Source organism: Ixodes scapularis, unplaced genomic scaffold, assembly GCF_016920785.2.
Source record: "Ixodes scapularis isolate PalLabHiFi unplaced genomic scaffold, ASM1692078v2 PGA_scaffold1__304_contigs__length_218370807, whole genome shotgun sequence".
In the NCBI taxonomy this organism is placed as follows: Eukaryota; Metazoa; Arthropoda; class Arachnida; order Ixodida; family Ixodidae; genus Ixodes; species Ixodes scapularis.
The window spans coordinates 25,462,368-25,479,590 of record NW_024609846.1 but is presented as its reverse complement, the minus strand read 5'-3'; the positions used below and the strand labels follow the sequence as shown (position 1 = coordinate 25,479,590).

General features: G+C 47.7%; 5 protein-coding genes across 5 annotated transcripts in view; 2 read left to right on the top strand and 3 right to left on the bottom strand.

The window, feature by feature from the left end:
- Nucleotides 1-17,223, bottom strand: part of LOC8053917 (prohormone-1) — a 126,600-nt gene that overhangs the window by 98,875 nt on the left and 10,502 nt on the right. The window lies entirely within an intron of this gene.
- LOC115310585 lies at nucleotides 4,364-6,992 on the top strand. Its single transcript, XM_042290106.1, has 4 exons — nucleotides 4,364-4,599; nucleotides 4,665-4,784; nucleotides 6,653-6,940; nucleotides 6,985-6,992. Exons 1-4 carry the CDS (start codon nucleotides 4,392-4,394, stop codon nucleotides 6,990-6,992), a joined length of 624 nt encoding a protein of 207 aa, XP_042146040.1. The 5' UTR covers nucleotides 4,364-4,391.
- LOC121836032 lies at nucleotides 6,966-8,523 on the top strand. The gene has a single exon (XM_042290661.1). The coding sequence runs from the start codon at nucleotides 7,003-7,005 to the stop codon at nucleotides 7,717-7,719; it is 717 nt and encodes a 238-aa protein (XP_042146595.1). The 5' UTR covers nucleotides 6,966-7,002; the 3' UTR covers nucleotides 7,720-8,523.
- Nucleotides 11,768-13,009, bottom strand: LOC120845983. Its single transcript, XM_040217553.1, has 2 exons — nucleotides 12,878-13,009; nucleotides 11,768-12,385 (listed from the first exon to the last, which is right to left on the bottom strand). Exons 1-2 carry the CDS (start codon nucleotides 13,007-13,009, stop codon nucleotides 11,768-11,770), a joined length of 750 nt encoding a protein of 249 aa, XP_040073487.1.
- LOC115310583 lies at nucleotides 13,114-15,788 on the bottom strand. Its single transcript, XM_029968992.4, has 3 exons — nucleotides 15,456-15,788; nucleotides 15,003-15,121; nucleotides 13,114-14,579 (listed from the first exon to the last, which is right to left on the bottom strand). The coding sequence occupies exons 1-3, from the start codon at nucleotides 15,779-15,781 to the stop codon at nucleotides 13,459-13,461; spliced, it is 1,566 nt and encodes a 521-aa protein (XP_029824852.2). The 5' UTR covers nucleotides 15,782-15,788; the 3' UTR covers nucleotides 13,114-13,458.

The following is a 17,223-nucleotide window of genomic DNA, read 5'->3' as shown; positions in this document are numbered from 1 at the left end:
AGGATGTTTGAAACACTATTTGATGGAGCGAATCTTTTGAAAGTGCATATGCCGAACTAATTTGGCGAGTGTGCCAGTCACATTAAAGGTTTATTTATGAATATTAAATTCTTACCAACGGGTTCTTTTAACTTTTTAATAGAGTTTATAAATGTATCTTCTATCAAATTTATGCTTGAAAAAAAGTCATCAGCGTAACTCGGAGGTTGCGAGTATTGATGATAAAAATAAGTACCCTTATACAATTTTTGATATTTAATTTGACGTTATAATGTAGTCGCTAGCTGTCTTCCAATAATGTATTCCTTAAACACGAACAAAAAAAAAACAAAAACAAAGTAAGCCATTTCGGTTCCCGCGTTTCACGGGTTTCGGCTTTTGTCCAAAGCATTCGACACGTTAATATATTATGACACTAGTTTTTGTATTATTACTATTTTTAGCCGTCATAAAATCTCCAATACAAATTTCTTTCCCAGATCCACTGGCACTTACTTCAAAGCGAGAAGAAAACCAAACTAAAATCTCCAGATATGTGAGTTTACGTTTTATTTTTTATTTTTTTATTTTTTAGTAACCTTGTGGATTAATCAACGTTAAAACCAGATGCCAAATATAGTCTTTTTTTTTCCTTTGCGGCATTGCTTAACATGCAGTACACGAAGAAAGAAATGGAACTTTCCGAGCCTAGTACAGACGGAATTCAGAAGAACAAAATCGGAACCTTCCCGATTCTCGTTTGCTCCGCACTCATCGCTGTGTCAGACGCAGATGCAACTCGATTCATCGTCCTCATGTATTGGTGCCACCAAAAAAGAAATTGATGAAATACGTAACATGCAACAAAAAAAATCTTGCAAATAAAATAAGCAAATATATAGATAAACCAGCAAGTATAGCACCCTTTGTGCTCAAACCTTGGTAGACTGGCGCTTTCAAAAAAAGGTTTCTAAAGTATTCCAAGAAAACGAAATACAAGTATATAAATAGAAGTGTGCCAACACACGCGGAACTCAAAAGGCTGCAAATTTTCAACTCAGTCACGTCCTCCTTGGCACAAAAGGGAGCTGTCGCGTGCGTCTGACATTCATGAGTTTGATTTCAAGCGACGAACGAGCGCATGCGGGAGCACTGTATACGCTCAAAAAGCACGGATCCTGCGCTAGCTGTCCGCCCCCACTCCTCACACGCACGCACGAAAGCAGTCATTTTGCCTGTCGCTCTTTTGTGCGGTCTCAATTAGAATCTGACAATTTTTCGCAGTAATTTAGAAAAAAAAAAACTCATTTCTCGACGACATTTTGAAGAATCATATTTTGGAATAATCTTTGAGCGCATATATGATAGTTTGATAAATTATTAATAGAATTGAAGTTGGCAATCGGTCTAACGATTAGAAAGTAAAGCCAAAAGTAGTTTTTATGCAAAGATTCGTGTATTGAAATCAAAGTTACTTTCTGTTTCTTCATAGTCAAAGTGTGTCTCGTGGCGTAAATATTACGCTAGGGTATTTCTTTCGAAGAAAATTAATTTTGTGGCTTACTTGTCTTCTCTGGGAATCTTCACAATTGTTTCATTAAAAACAACCCTCATTTCGGCCTGAAAAATCAGAACGTCTCACTTCTTTTGTGACGCCTGCACTTCTATAGGAGGTGTTCAGTCAGTTAGAAGCGATGCATTATGGAGAGGGCAGGCGCCTTTCGACCACCATTGATATACTCAAGCCGCGATTCCCTGCAGGCCTTTCTCTGCCTCGGTGGTTTAAAAACAGGTAAATTACGGGCGAAACTTTTTTTTTTTGTAACTACGAGTTTATTTTGTACCAAGTATCAAACGCGGTCAGCGGGAAAAAAAAATAATATAAACATATAAACCGGTCGCTGTGCCGTAAGGCGTTTGTTGAACCTGCAGACCGATATCGACGAACGCGAAGCATTCGGTAAGATTTGGAGCTCCTAAAAAATATTCACACCGGGGATACTTTTTGGGGAGGGACGTGCTCGACGTCAGCAATCGGCGGAAGCAGCGGGACACCCTCGCCGACTCAAACATTCACACGAAAGACGAAGAGCCGAGGGGGATATCGGTGCCATCGGACGAATTTAGCGGTCGCACTCTCGACCACATGGCTCGGTGCGAGCTGACGAGAGTTGAAGAAGGGAGGCGAACATTAAACGGCGATAAGCAATTATGGCAGCAGCGCTGTTGGATGGAGAGGACGACGAACTGCTTCCTTCTAAAAGAAAGATGATTCTTGAATGGGTGGATGCAACACAAAAGAGGCGTAATCAAAAACCCGTTGTATGAGGAGCGGCCTGAGGACGGAATTCAAAAATATCGAAGACAACTTTGGACCCCTTGGACGACACGCGTAACTGCACAATCTACAAAAATGTATGCAATCTTGATGCCAGCGCCGGAATCTTTCAGAGCGAAATTTTTAAAGTTGCCAGACAGGCTTAAAAAATAGCCTTAAGTGCGAAGAGATCCCCACGCCAAGGCGGGGAGCCTTTGTGCAGCGCGAGCAAGAGCTCCCCCGTCTCCTAGGATGTCGACGGCAGCGCGATTCTCCGTGTACAAGCGTGACGTTGTTACCGTGCGATGCGCATTCCGCGAAGCAAAGGAAATAATTTTCCACCGTGTGAATATGCCTTAAGCGACCAGCTTCTGACAGGTGCTTGTGCATTATTCTCGTGGCAACTCCTTTACGTAAATAACTCACAGGTTTATCAACAAAGAGAAAGAATCGACGACTTCTGAATCGGACACTTTGCTCGAGTTAGAAATCGAAGCGTACTTTGAAGTACTCGACTGTAACATTTCGTAGTTTAATTTCATTTTTGAACGCATATCATGCGTATTGTTTGAGAGGGAATCCAACATCAATTGAGCTTGTACGGTCGGGTAAATAGTAAAGTTGGTTACACTGCGTACGCGGTGCGGATGTACTCGAGCTTAGAGTGCGTTGTTTTGATTTTCCAATCTCGAGCTGGAAAAGCTGCCGGTGCGTAAGGCTTATCGTCACGGTCCATGCGTCAAGTCATCGTTCAATTCTATTTCTCTCAACGTTTTAAATGCCATGAAGCTGCACACTCAGTTGGCCCACTTTCCGTGCAGGCAAGTCCGGCCTGTAGCCTCTACGAAGTTTCTCGAGGGTGCCCGTCTTTGGAGAGACGTCCTCACGCACGCTTGCTCAGTAGATTGCACAAATGTGACTTATACACAGTGACTATTGGTCGTATGCAGACCACCACAGAAACACGAGACCAAGAAATTAAGTTCCGAGAAGAGCAGGTGGCACACGCCGAGAAACAAAGGTAGAAATTAAAGGCGGATCTGCACGATTCCGTACGAGCACCAAGGGTAAAGGCAACCTTGCACTCAGCTACGACAGATAGCAACTTCCGCGCTGAATCGTGGCGCCATGGGCAAACTCCCAATCGGGTCGCATAAAAATTATCGCGATTCTAGAAATTTCAATGCTTTATACATGGCTAAAGTCGGTTTGCCCGTAGTTTTCTTAGTCAAATATACGAATAAATATTCTCCGGCCACCTTCAGAAACCCCTTAATATCAGTGGGTCATAGACTCCACAGGTTTCTAAGAAAGTCTGATTTAGACTCTCCATAAGCTGTCTTGCGAGATGGAAATTCAGGAAGAAAAAAAGGTGTGAAACTGGAAACTTCTATGCACCAATAATCTTAGCAGCTTATAAAAACTGAAATCACAGGCAGAGATCTTTCTGTGGCGATATGAATAGCGCTAGTAGGGAGCAAAACGTTTATCTAGGTATTTAGAACAACAGCAAAATAAAGAACACATAAAACTGACTTTTTTGGTATTTAATTTGTTCCGATCAACAGAGAATAATGTGGACAATTTTTTTTTTTGGCTTTTCTTCTGATTTCTAGCTAAAATATATACCCCCCCGAAAAAAAAAAAAAAGTTCGGTAAAACGAGGGGGCAGTCAAATATGAAGTTTGACGAACTTCATATTTGTTTCCTATGTCAACAAGACCATCTTTAGAAGTTGGTATTCTTTTATATTTTTTTAATCGCGATATCCATTATGTAGCTGAAAGAAACTGATTTATTCATTCGTTTGTTTCATCCAAGTTATCCAAGTCAATCCGATATTTAAAATGACTAGGTGTATCATGCCCTCAGGTGCCTACTGAAAAGATATTTCAAGCTTATGCCAGGCAGCATCTGAGAATTCTCAAAGAAGTAATCCACGTTTTGCGAAAATACGGAGTGCGCATGCGCGGTATCTCGGCGCGCCGGACGCCCGGGTTCGAGGGTATGTTGGGAGAGACGACAAGCTAGCGAAGCGTGAGACCATAGCAAGACTACGCGACTACGCTACGATTTCGCTGTCGCGTTCCGCGGGATGCCGACGAGCTGCGTGGCCTTTGGCTGCCGGAGTTGGCACCGGCCAGGAGACAAGAAAAGCTATTTTCGATTCCCTTCGAAGAAACTGTTCCCTCATCGAAGAGCGGCCTGGATCCGAGCAGTGAAGCGAGTGCTCCCGTCAGACCCAAACAAGGCTTGGGAGCCAAGTAAGGAGTCGCGAATATGCGAGGATCACTTCGTAACAGGTAAGTCACCTTCATCGTACTTTCGAGAAGCACCGGAAATGTAACACTTCCACTTTATAAAACAGGGGAACCATCACTGGACAACAGCCACCCTGACTACGTGCCGACTGTATTCACTTACGTGAAGAACCGGCCGTCGGTCCTCGGCCGCTACGAACGGTGGAAACATCGTTTGTCGACGGGGGGTACGTACTACGTCGTGTTTAGTAATCTCGTGCTGCCTCTTCAGCATGCTCGAACGATTTGACTTGTTGACCGGGCTACGGGTACTGGTTTCGTAACATCCGCTGTTGATGGGGACGGCGTTGGTAGCTGCCAGCGTCCGCGCCGGCGGCAGTGCATACATCGTGAGCTCAGCTTATCACCACGCTGCGCGACGACCATGTCAGATCGCCGTCAAGTTTCGAGCGTAATACAGTTGATGCGTGTGTATATGAGCCTGCTGGTGCTTCCCCAGGTTTCTTGTTTCCTATGCATTTTTTTCACTGCACTAGAGAAGTAGCTCATGCAGACCAGTTTGCCACTGCCTTCCCTCTTTTCATTGCATGATGTCTAAGCGTTATGATTAGAGAGGAAAAATTATGACACTGTGTAGAGTCGTCAGATTTATAAATGGTCATAGCTAGGTGGAGATTTTTAGTGCACGTCATAAGATTTCCAAGTAGTGGAAATTATTCTCGTCCAACGCTGAGACGTGCCAGATGCCCTACGCTTGTTTGGCATCTACTACCCCGAGATTTACATTTTGCAGGTTTCAATAATAGTATGCATTGGTTATGCAGCACCAATATTGTGTGTTGCGATTGTGACCCTGCAGCTGCTGTCAAAAAAAGGATTGTGGCCCAAATAACCGCTCCTGTTCCTGCAAGCACTCAACATGGGGCACCTCAGCCAGCAGCCGGTTCTTCTCCAGCTGCAGCCCGACCTTCCGCAGCTGCAGCCAGACCTTCCACAGCTGCAGCCGGACTTTCCACAGCTGCAGCCAGACCTTCCCCAGCTGCAGCCGGACCTTCCGCAGCTGCAGCCAGACCTTCTGCGGCTGCAGCCAGACCTTCCGCGTCTGCAGCACGACCTTCTGCGGCTGCAGCCAGACCTTCCGCAGCTGCAGCTAGACCTTCTGCGGCTGCTGCCGGACATTCCGCGTCTGCAGCCAGACATTCCGCGCCTGCAGCCATACATTCCGCGCCTGCAGCCATACATTCCACGTCTGCAGCCAGACCTTCCGCAGCTGCAGCTAGACCGTCTGCAGCTGCAGTCAGACCTTCTGCGGCTGCAGCCAGACCTTCCGCAGCTGCAGCTAGACCTTCTGCGGCTGCTGCCGGACCTTCCGCGGCTGCAACCAGACCTTGCGTAGCTGCGGCTCGACCTTCAGCTACAGCCGGGCCTTCGACAGCAGCAGCAGCTGGGCCTTCCAGAGCAGCAATCCAACTTGTGGCACAAGCAAGAGCATCCCTGGTCGTTGGTCCCCTTACAGGAGAGACCAGCATCCCGGAACATTGTCCGCCCCTCCTGGACAATGGGCATGGAGCCCAGACAAGCACTCCATGTGTCCAGCAAACCATCGAAGGTGCTCATGCTTGCTGTTACTTGTGCAGCAGGCAGCTGTCACAGTTCATGTCGCTAAATCATTCGGCATAACTGCTAATATACATACCTGCATGGTTTGTAGTTTTGAACGAAGGAACCTGCTTTATGGTGTCTAAACAGCATACAAATGGGCTGTTACGCAAGGTAGACAACCTTTTCAGAACTTTCATCATAAGCAGTTAGAGTAAAGCTGAGCAAAATGGTGCGCAAGTTTTATTTAATCTACTACTTCACTATTTTATTTATCTACATGCATTTATCGTTCCGACATTTGGATGGGTATAATAAAATATTGCTGGCAAGCAGAAAATGGCCAGTAATTGGAGCCAAAATTCCTCTGTGCTTGAGTGCAAGGGGCTTATTTCAGAAATCTGCAGGAATAGCACATACATAATTATTCAGCATAAGAAATAGAGACAAAAACTGTATAATTATGAATTCATTTATGCATACTTCTATTTTACAGAGATCGAGCACGAGGACAATCTTGGTCAGTCCGTGATGTCTGGGACGCATGACGGGTGCAGACTCAAGATTGCACAGATGCAGCAGCGGATCTTGAGTTTGGAAGCTGACAACATGCGCCTCCAAGTGGAGCTACAGCACCACGAGACACGGCGGCTATCGGTTGACTTCATCAGACATGACCCCAAGCAGTGCATTTATTACACTGGGCTGCCCGAGTTTGCTGTATTTGAAGCAGCATACGATTTTTTTGCACCTCGGGCATCCCAGATGCAATACTGGTCGAGCAGTCGAAAGAGTAGCGGGATGAAAGGCCGCCCCCGGGAGTTGGAGCTCATTGAGGAATTCTTCATGGTACTTACTAGGCTGAGAACGGGAATGGCTGGCAGGGAAATGGCCCGCAATTTTGGAGTACATGAAGCGACGGTGAGCAGGCTGTTTACAACCTGGATAAACTTCCTGCAGCGAGAGTTGAGTACACTGACACGGCTTCCATCTCTGCACGAAATTCAGATGTATCTGCCTCATGCCTTTCGCTACTTCGTAAACACAAGAATAGTTCTCGACGGAACGGAGGTGCGCATCCAGAGGCCCTCTTCCCTGGCTGCCCAGAGGCATACTTTTTCACCTTATAAGCACTTTAATACTTATAAGGCGGTCATTGGCTGCACCGCTGATGGCTACGTTTCATATGTTTCCAAGTTATGGGGAGGGTCAGTTTCAGACAGGCTGATTGTAGAGGAGAGTGGGTTGTTAGGGCTATTGGAGTCAGGTGACGCCATTATGGTGGATAAGGGTTTCAAGCTTAATAACATACCAGCAGGGGTTCAGGTGCACATCCCTGCTTTCAGAAAGCCGCAAGAGCCGCAAATGCCAGAGGAGGACGTTGCGCACTCCCGCCGGGTGGCTAGTGCCAGAGTAATTGTTGAGCGTGTGATTGGGAGGGTAAAACAGTTTCACATTTTGGATCGTCCGTTCCCCATCACAATGATCGGCATTGCTAACCAGGTCTTTCAAGTTTGTTGTTTCTTAAGCAATTTCCGGGAGCCACTGACTAGGGATGACTAGTGTCACAGTCAAAACATGTAAACTTCCCTGTGTAAATACTTTAAGGCAATGAAAAATTTTGCGAAAAAACAAATCACTTGCACGACTTATTTAGCATGCACGCTGAATGATGCATGTTAAATGGATGCGAAACAAGATTTTGGATCTCGTAAAACAAGCCAGGTGCAATAGGCGGGACATTACAAACCCCCATAACATCACTCATACCGCAATATTTCGAACGGATGGCCGTATTTTTAGGAAAGAAGGGAGCGATTGAACGACGAAGGCAGGCAAGGCCTGTCATGTTCAGATCCTCATTCCCCCTCCCCTTTGCCCCCTCGAGGAGGTAAACCGAACCGAGGAGCAGAGAAGGACGTCCGTTTTCTCTTGTTCTCAACCGTTCCCAGAGAATGGCTACGTCGCATTCTTTGCTCAGTCCTGCCCTTTTTGTCCAAAAACACGGCCATCGGTTCGAGATATTGCTGTACGAGTGATGTTTTGGCGTTCGTAGCGTCCTGTGAACACTTCTGCGGCCTTATTTTGTGAAATCCGAATTTTGGTTCAGCATTCCTTGAAAGACCCTGTGTTAGTAGTCATTGTGCAATCACTGTAACATTATAACTTCATCACTCTGTCCAACCACGTTAGACCTATTGTTTGTGGCACTTTCCCGATTTTAGCAATCATATTTACTAGAACATACATAATTTCTGAATGTAGGCCGACCCTTGTATTAAAGAAAAAGAAATATCTGAGGCGAAATACAAACTAATTAAATATAAACGGACAGTCTGGCCACATCAAGCTTCCTACCACTGCTCTGCGCACACATACAGCTTCACCGCTTTGCATCTGTGTGCTTGGTAGAAGTAGCCGACTCGCGTGGCATACCTCAAACAGCTTTATCCTCTCCGAAATTTTGCTCACTATTACAGGTCTCTCATTGTTGCAAATATATTTCTCATTAACACATGATTGTTGATTATATGTAAGCCTGAAGTTATCTGGAGATGTGTGCTTTGTTGGAATAGGTTACTGATGGCCAGAGTTGGAAGTTCCCTAGACTTGGACACCTTGGCTTTGAGTAGGCACGTGCGATTTTTTGTTGTATAAACAGTTGAAAGAAATGTAAATATGTTTGATAGCCTGTTCCAACTAACCTTGTATACCTGTTTGCCAGCACATTAGGGGCTGTTGATTTCAATAAAATACGAGCGCTAGCTTCGAGACCTGGTTTTCTTTTATTGCGTATTCATCAAGACATGGCAGATTCCTGTCGGGACGAGGTTGGCGTAAACAAAGCGTTTAATTCGAGTTAACGATACGTTACATGGTTACATGAGCCCGCACGTCAAGTCTCCGTGCGCCCGTCGTGTTGGCGTTCTCCGACCCAGACTCTCGCACTCAGCCCTTTCGCTGGCTTCTTTGTCATCTGGCTTGTGGCACCCTCTTCGTGCTGTGGCTCTCACGACACCCCCCTTTCTTTGAAGACTCCCAGCACCTACAGGTTGAGGCGGCTTGGAGGTCTTGATTTTCGTCCACCTCTCGTGACGGTTATTCCAGGCTGCCAAGGTTGCAGATGTCTGCTCGTGCAATGAGTGATGCCATTGGCTGTGTTCACCGCATATGACCTAGGAGACTGCGTTGATTGCAGCACTGTCCCACTTGTGGCTGCTCCTGACAGAATTTGCACAGCTGTATGTGGAGGTATATGGTCTCGTTCTTTGACCCTATGACGGGCATCGTAATGTGCACTCAGCTTGGCTTTGTATGCACGATCCTTTTTCCGAAAGGGCTCGCTGTTCCACCGAGGCTGGAACGCTTTGGACACAGCTGGAACATTTGTCCGTATCTTTCTTCCCATCATGAGTTCCGCAGGGGAGTGTCCTTCAGTTGCAGGGGTATCCCGATGAGCAAGCAGCGCCTTGTGGATGTTCGGCGACTTTTTAAGCAGCTGCTTCGCCGTCTGTATGGTCCTTTCCACCGCCCCATTGCTCTGAGGATAATATGGGCTACTTGTTACATGGCGTGATCCCCACTCCTTCGCAAACCTTTCGAATTCGGCAGAAGCGAATTGGGGCCCATTGTCTGATCGAATGATGACGGGTGCTCCAAAATGGGCAAACATCTCGCTCAGTTCCCGTGTGATGTCTTGGGTTGTTGTCTTTCTTAATTTCTCAAGTTCAAAGAACCTCGAGAAATAATCTACCACTACAAGGTAGTTCTCGCCACTTTCGTTAAAGAGGTCCGCGCCTACAACTTCCCATGGGTGATTCGGGAGTGGAGTGTGTAGCAGGGGCTCTGCGCCAGGCTTTCGGTGTGTCTGACACACTGGACATCTTGAAACATAGTCTTCAACACTCCTGCTGATGCCAGGCCACCAAACTGATTGATTGGCCCGAGCTCTGCAACGACCTATGCCCTGATGACCCGTGTGCAGGCTTTCCAGCACCTCGTCCTGCATGCTTGGCGGGATGACGATGCGACTTCCCTTGAGGAGAAGTTCTTCAACTAGCTCTTGGGACACACTGGCATATTTCTGTACTGGTAGTGGCAGTGACACGCCCTTGGGCCACGTCGTTGAACAATAGTTCCCAACAGTCACGATAGTTGGATCTCGCTTTTGTTCTTCTTTGGTCCTCTCCAGCATGTTGGTGGAGGCCGGTAGGAGTTCTACGCTGAGTAGCTCGTATTCTGTCAAAGCTACTTCGAGACTTCTTGGACTGCTGCTGTCCGTTGTTGCTTGCGGCTTCCGTGAGAGAATGTCAGCTGTATGGATCTCCTTGCGGGAATATGGGAGATTGTGTAGTCAAATTCCAGCAGTCTCATTCGCAGACGCTGCAATCATGGACTCTCCTCGTCTATGCGCTTTGATGACAACAGAGGCATGAGCGGCTTATGGTCGGTCTCTATGTGGAATTGCAGACCGAGCAAGTACTGGCGGAAATGCTCGCATGCCCATGCGATTCCCAGCGTCTCCTTTTCTATCTGGGCGTAGCGTTGTTCAGTTTCTGTGAGTGACTGTGATGCGTAGGCAACAGGGAGTCGTTTTCCGGACATCTCCTGAAGGAGGACAGCCCCAAGGCCGTACAAGGATGCATCCGCTGAGACTGTGAGATGACTTCGAGGATCGTAGTGTACCGGTGTGGTCGTCAGTGCTTCTTTGACGGAGTCGAAACTTTTTTGTTGAGGCTCTCCCCAGCACCAATCAGCGTCATGGTAAAGCAAATCGCAAAGCGGTTTCGTGAGTTGAGAGAGTCCAGGGAGAAATTTAGCCAGGTGGTTTGCCATACCCAGGAACGACCTGACCTCCGATACATCTCCTGGCGGTGTCAGTTGAGCGAGAGCCTTGATCTTTACTGAATCCGCACTGACCCCGTTGGCCGAGACGACATGTCCGAGGAATTCTGCAGACTGTTTGCGAAGAACGCATTTGTCCTTGTTGAGAGTTATGCCCACATCTTGCAGGCGCTTGAGTACCTGATGCAAGTGTGAGTCACGTTCTTCTCTCGTTCTTCCAAACACGATGACGTCGTCTTGAAGGCAAGCTTGACCTTCGAGACCTTCGAGTACTCTTAGCATCTCACGCTGGAAGAACTCGGGTGCAGTGGAGATACCGAATGGTAGTCGGAGGAACTGAAATCTACCACATGGCGTCAAGAAGGTTGTATACTCCCGTGATTCTGCTGCCAGTGGGGCTTGCCAGTAGCCCGCTCTGGCGTCGAGTCTGCTGAACCAGGTTGCTCCAGCCAGTTTTCCAAGGCATTCGTCGACAGTTGGCATTAAGACTCATTCCCTCAGGATGCAGCTGTTCAGGCCACTGTAATTGACACAGATGCGTAGTTCACAGTTTTTCTTTCTGGCCACAACCATCGGTGCACACCACTCAGTTGCGTGGTCTACCTTTGCGATGACTCCGAGGCTCGCCATCCGCTCCAGCTCCTGCTTGACACTTGGAAGAGGGACGCGCCTCGGGTACGTTACCGCATACGGTTTGACGTTGGGGAGCAGAGCTACCTTGTACTCGGTGTTTAGTAGTCCAAGACCCGCAGTCAGCTTGGGGTAGTCACTGAAGATGTCTGCTGTGTGTGTCGTCTTCGTCTACCTCTGATCCCTCGACTACAGACAGGCTGCACAGGACTTGCAGAGACTTGATTGCTGGACGGCCAAGAAGCGCGTCGTGAAGGTTGTCCACTACGAACACCTGCTCCTGGCACGATCGTCCATTCCACCTCAGGGTCGCCTTGAACTGTCCCACGGTGGGAATCTTGGCTCGGCCGGGCCCCAGGAGTGCCTTCGTAGGTCTGCTGAGTGGTCCCATGAGTGACTTGTTGTAGACCCTGGACGGGATGGCCGTGACGTCAGCTCCCGTGTCCACCTTGAACTCTACGGGCGAGCCGTTGACGCAAGCTGTGATCCGCCATGGTTCTGATCCGAGTTGACTTGTTACTTTACCCAGGTAAACCTCTTCGAGTGCGGCGTGGCGCTGACTCTGGCTGTCTTGAGTTTTCTTCTTTGTGGACAGGCACACTGACACGAAGTGTCCTTTTTTTCCACACCCATTGCATGTCTTGTCGGCAGCAGGACACTTGGCACGCAAGTGTGGGCGCGGGGAACCACACCATCTGCAAGCTTGGTTCTGTTCTTTGTTGCGGACTGGTAGCTGCTTCTTCTTTTTGGCCCGCTGCGCGGAGAAGTGAAGCTCGTCTACGATCACGTTCGGCTGTGCTTGTGGTCGCAGTTCCTTGAGTTGCTGCTTCACAGTTTCCGAATTTCGAGCCTTGGAGATCGCCGTCTCCAACGTTAGTTCAGGGTTGAGCTGAAGCTGCTCAATCAGCTTGACGTCGACGAGTCCCACGACGAGTCGGTCTCTAATTAGCTCTTCTTTTAAGTCGCCGTATGCACATACCTCTGCCAGCTTGTAGAGATCTGTCACAAAGGCGTCGACCGTTTCGTGCGCTTCCTGCACACGCCTGTTGAACTTTGAACGTTCGTAAATGACATTCGTCCGAGGGACAAAGTGTCTGCCGAAGGCGGTTGTCACTGCATCGTAGTCGTGTTTCTGGGCATCAGTCACTTTCAGCGACGCCAGGACATCTTCTGCTTCGCGTCCCATAGCATAAACTAACGTGTTCACTTGGGTTTCCCCGTCTTGTTTTTTCAACCCAGAAATGACCCGGTATCTCTCCCATCGGGTGAACCAACGCTTCCAATCATCGGGACGTCGAAAATCCAACTTTTCTGGCAACTCAACGACGAAAGGATTTAGCGACATTGGTTGTTGCGCAGCTTGTTGCCCAGTGGCCATCGCTTACCGGTCGGCGTGGTCGTTGCAGACGTACCTTGGCGTGGCGATGCAAAGTTTCGGATTCCGAGCGTTCCGTCGACGTACCTTGTCGTAGCGACGCAAAGTTTCGGATTCCGAGCGTTCCCGTGCCTTGCCTCCCCGGAGCGGTTGCTGTTGTAGCTAGTTGACTTGTCTTCCACAGCATCCCACCGCTGCCACCATGTCGGGACGAGGTTGGCGTAAACGAAGCGTTTAATTCGAGTTAACGATACGTTACATGAGCAGTGAGCCCGCACATCAGTCTCCGTGCGTCCGTCGTGTTGGCGTTCTCCGACCCATACTCTCGCACTCAGCCCTCTCGCTGGCTTCTTTGTCGTCTGGCTTGTGGCGCCCTCTTCGTGCTGTGGCTCTCACGACAATTCCGACACACACAAGGGCCGTTTTGCATTTGTGGTCATTCAGTCTCCACTTCACTTCAGTTTTCTGAATGTTTTCTTTAAGCCAGGACCGTCCTCCACCCTGTAGGTTCCCTCACGAAACTTCTTGAAGGAGACATACTTTCCCCTAGCCAGGTCCTTGTGTCGCTGGATGCGTTTAGTGATCACCTCGGGGAACAGAGCATGCTCGGCAAAATACAGCAAGCCAGGTAGCAGCTCCTTACTGACAAACTCCTCGTCTAGGGTGATTGTCTCAATGTGCGTCGAATTGGCGTCAGTGGTGTTGTTCGTCCAGAAAACAAAATCGCACCACCTGTGCCCAGTCACCATCATTTGTCCTTGCACCTGGTAGTAGAACGCGTGCTTGTGCTTCAGTTGCACGGTTCCATCGATCAACTCGCAGCAGAACTTCTCGTCTCCGCAGGCCTCCTCGGGTGTTAACCCAATCTTCGAGATGGGACACTTCACCTCAAGAAGCCCTACTTCGCCGTTCTTGACGATGATCCTGTCGGGCGACGCTCCGAGGAAGCTGTAGCGCGGATGTATGTGTAGCCCGGTCTCATACACCTGTACTGGGTCGTCCCTGCAGTTCATGAGCGCGACGTAGGCGGCAACAGCAACGGGCTCCTTCATCCTTCCATAATGCAGTGCCTCACTCTTTGCTTCTGGGCTAGGATACATGATCCGTTTCACAAGGTAGTCAGGCTCTCTGCACTTAATCACAGCAGAAAACTGTGATGCCGTTATCCTCCCAAGTCGCTCACTGTGCCACCTCTGGTTGCAGGCTTGACCGATCGTTGAGGTCACAATGCCAGCCCTCTCTTCGGCAGTCAGTTGTGGCAGTGTCTGCATGTGGTGCTGTACAAGCTTCCGGGCCTCCTGGCTCCACAGATCCTGTTCATCGTCGATTTGAGGGATCGCTCCTGTGTGCCTCGCTTCTTTCACTGGCATGACGTTGCCATACCTCAGGCAAAGAAGATTTGGTCTTATTTCAGCCAGCCTCCCATAGAACTTCGTGATGTCCTCGTGCGACGGGCCAGGCACTCCTTCACAAGGGTCATACGAACGGCTTTTCTTCTGATGAGTCGGCTTGTTGATCAGGAACTTGCTGAACGTAATATCTGCAAGCGGTGCAGGAGCTGCGGGCTTCTTGGCTGCAATGGAAGAGAAATAGGAGATTGGAAGGAGAGGGGGGGAGGCGTTACTGATTAATAATTGTACCAGTTTCCCTCATTTTTATTATTCATGTCCCATGTGGTTTCAAAGATGTGCTGACAAACACCTTGTCAACGCAGCTCTTTGTGGCTTCCATGTTATTAAATACAAAATAACACCTGAATGTGAGAAGTTGTAGGCCTCTGAAGCCACCAGAGACCCTCAATCTGAACCAGAATTGGCTCTCTATTAACTGAAAAATGGCCAGAGTTGACTTAAAAATTATGACGTAGAAAGGTATATCTTGAATGAGACAGTGAGAGCAACAATCTTCGTATAATACACCATTAATGATGTAGTACTCAAACATACATAATGTGCAAGTGCAACACATTTTACGGAAGCATTTGTTCCATACACACCTTGAGCTGGAACAATCCAAGAACAGGGAACGTCGGTGCAAGAGGTTGCCGTGGTCGTGTTGCAGCTCTCCTCTGCACAGAGAAGTAGCGCTACGATGTGCTGGCAGCACCCGCTTTTCCTAGAAAACGACAAAATACAAAATGAACCTCTTATGACTAGATAGGTTGCTATGCTAACGGGGCGCTAGCGTGCGAACTGCGTGCACGAGAAGTGAAAGCAAGGAGACTTCTACAAGCTGTGTGTAGATGTTTACGAAAACGAGTAACTAATCTGGGTGGAAATAGTTGTATCGATCACACAATAAAACGTTCGGTACGAACGTTATTTAGTGCTGTGGCGCACGTTTTATGCGGGCACTGGAGCACTTAACCGAAGCGTTCGTGCTCTCTCACGTGGTGCGGGGCTACATAGACATAAATTATTATTCAGAAACGTAACGGGGTATTACTCACCCAGCAACACAACTGCAGATGCCGCCTCTGACGGTGCCGGTGTCCCTCGTAAACCACGCGGAGACAGTATACGGTGCCTTCTTCATGGAAGGCAGGCACACGCATCGGACAAGGCACGTCCGAGAATCGTCCGACAGGTTCCACCGAACATTGCGTACGTAGCCTTCCTCCTTGAAAGCCCAACCGCGATGGGCCTGAAGCAGGGTGTCAGGCTTGGCTTGCATGTACCGCCACACTTCGTCTTGCGAGAAGTTCACACACGACGGAGGCCTCTCGACCCAAGCGTCCGGAGGAAACGAGAACGGGATGTTCTCGTCTTCGGTCATCGCTACCGTTTAGTTAGATAGCCGCGGAACGAAATAAACCAAACAGAGGGAAGAAAACCAGCGTGCCGTAACGAGAGAAACACGCCTGCCGGGTCTGTGTGTGATCATCCGGAAAAGCCTCGAACCCAGCTCCCCAGCTTTCTAGGAAGCTTCCAATTTTTTCCGACAGGTGGCAGCACATATGTCGCAAAACGCAAAACGATAATTTTTGGAACTCCAAGAATTCGGAGAGAGCCTGAGTGAAATCGAAGAATACTTCGACTGTTTATCTTGAATTTCTTGAATTTGTGCTTTTAAATTTATCAAACTCTGGGAGCAAAAAAGTGTAGAACAGGCATAAGAAGCAAAAAACTAAAAGTTCACTAATAAGTTACAAATAAGGTTACTTGTAAGGTACTTTTTGGAATATAAATATTGAAATAAATAAGGATCGCGAAAATATAACGCTGTTTTTTTCGGTAACTTCGATGTCTGCGGTCGCCGTTAGAGCATCTTAGTAAAGTAATAATTATCAAATTATTTGAGTAAAGTGTTTCGAAGAATATAACTACTAAAAACACGCTGGGGGATTTCAGCTTCAACCTAAGATGGTCCATCTTAGGTTGAAGCTGAAAATACGCAACGAGAGTCGTTGTGTCTCTGAACGCGCCTGAGAGTCTGGACAGAGATAGCGGCAACTCGCAAGGCGCGTCGGCGGCCCGCCATTGGTTAAAAGAAGCAAAAGACGAGAACGCACTTGGAGGGTGAAAAGCAAGCAATGCTTAGAAGAGCTGTGCGTCTTGAAGTTTCTGTTTCTGAGGAGAAAACGTCTTGGTCCTTGCTGTTTCTGCTACCGGAGATTGAAGCTATTTTGCTGTTTTCTGTAGCTGTAACTGTTAATTGAATTCCCCTACACTTCCCGGCGCTAGACTTTAATTTCGGTCAGATTATTAAATCCGCTGAGTTTTTTGCTTTTGAAAGCAGATGAAATGCGCCACAGTGTAGCAACTAGTACAGGTTCTAAAATATCCATCGGCCCTTGTATCGCTTTATTATCCGATGAGTGCTACAATGAAATTAAGGCATTTAAACTAAATTGCACACAACTCTACAGAATTAAAGACAAAAAAACACCAGACAAATCTAAAACTGAACGCCACAAAACGAGTACAAATAGAGGGATAGACAGCACTAGGCGTGTTGTCTACACCTCCCTTTGTCGTTTTTTTTTTTCTTTGACATTTAGTTTGAGATGAAAAACCAACTAGCTTAAGTCACAGTTTTGCCGCCCAACAGACTCATTAATTTATTACTTTTGCTGACGTAAGAAATGGGTGTGTTCTAATGATAAATGTACTCTGATGAACCATTTCCGGTCCCCAAGAAAAGGTTGGGCCGAATGTGGGCATTTGTTAAGAAATACGTGAGACCAGAAATCTCGCAAAATTTAGAGTTACTCTGCA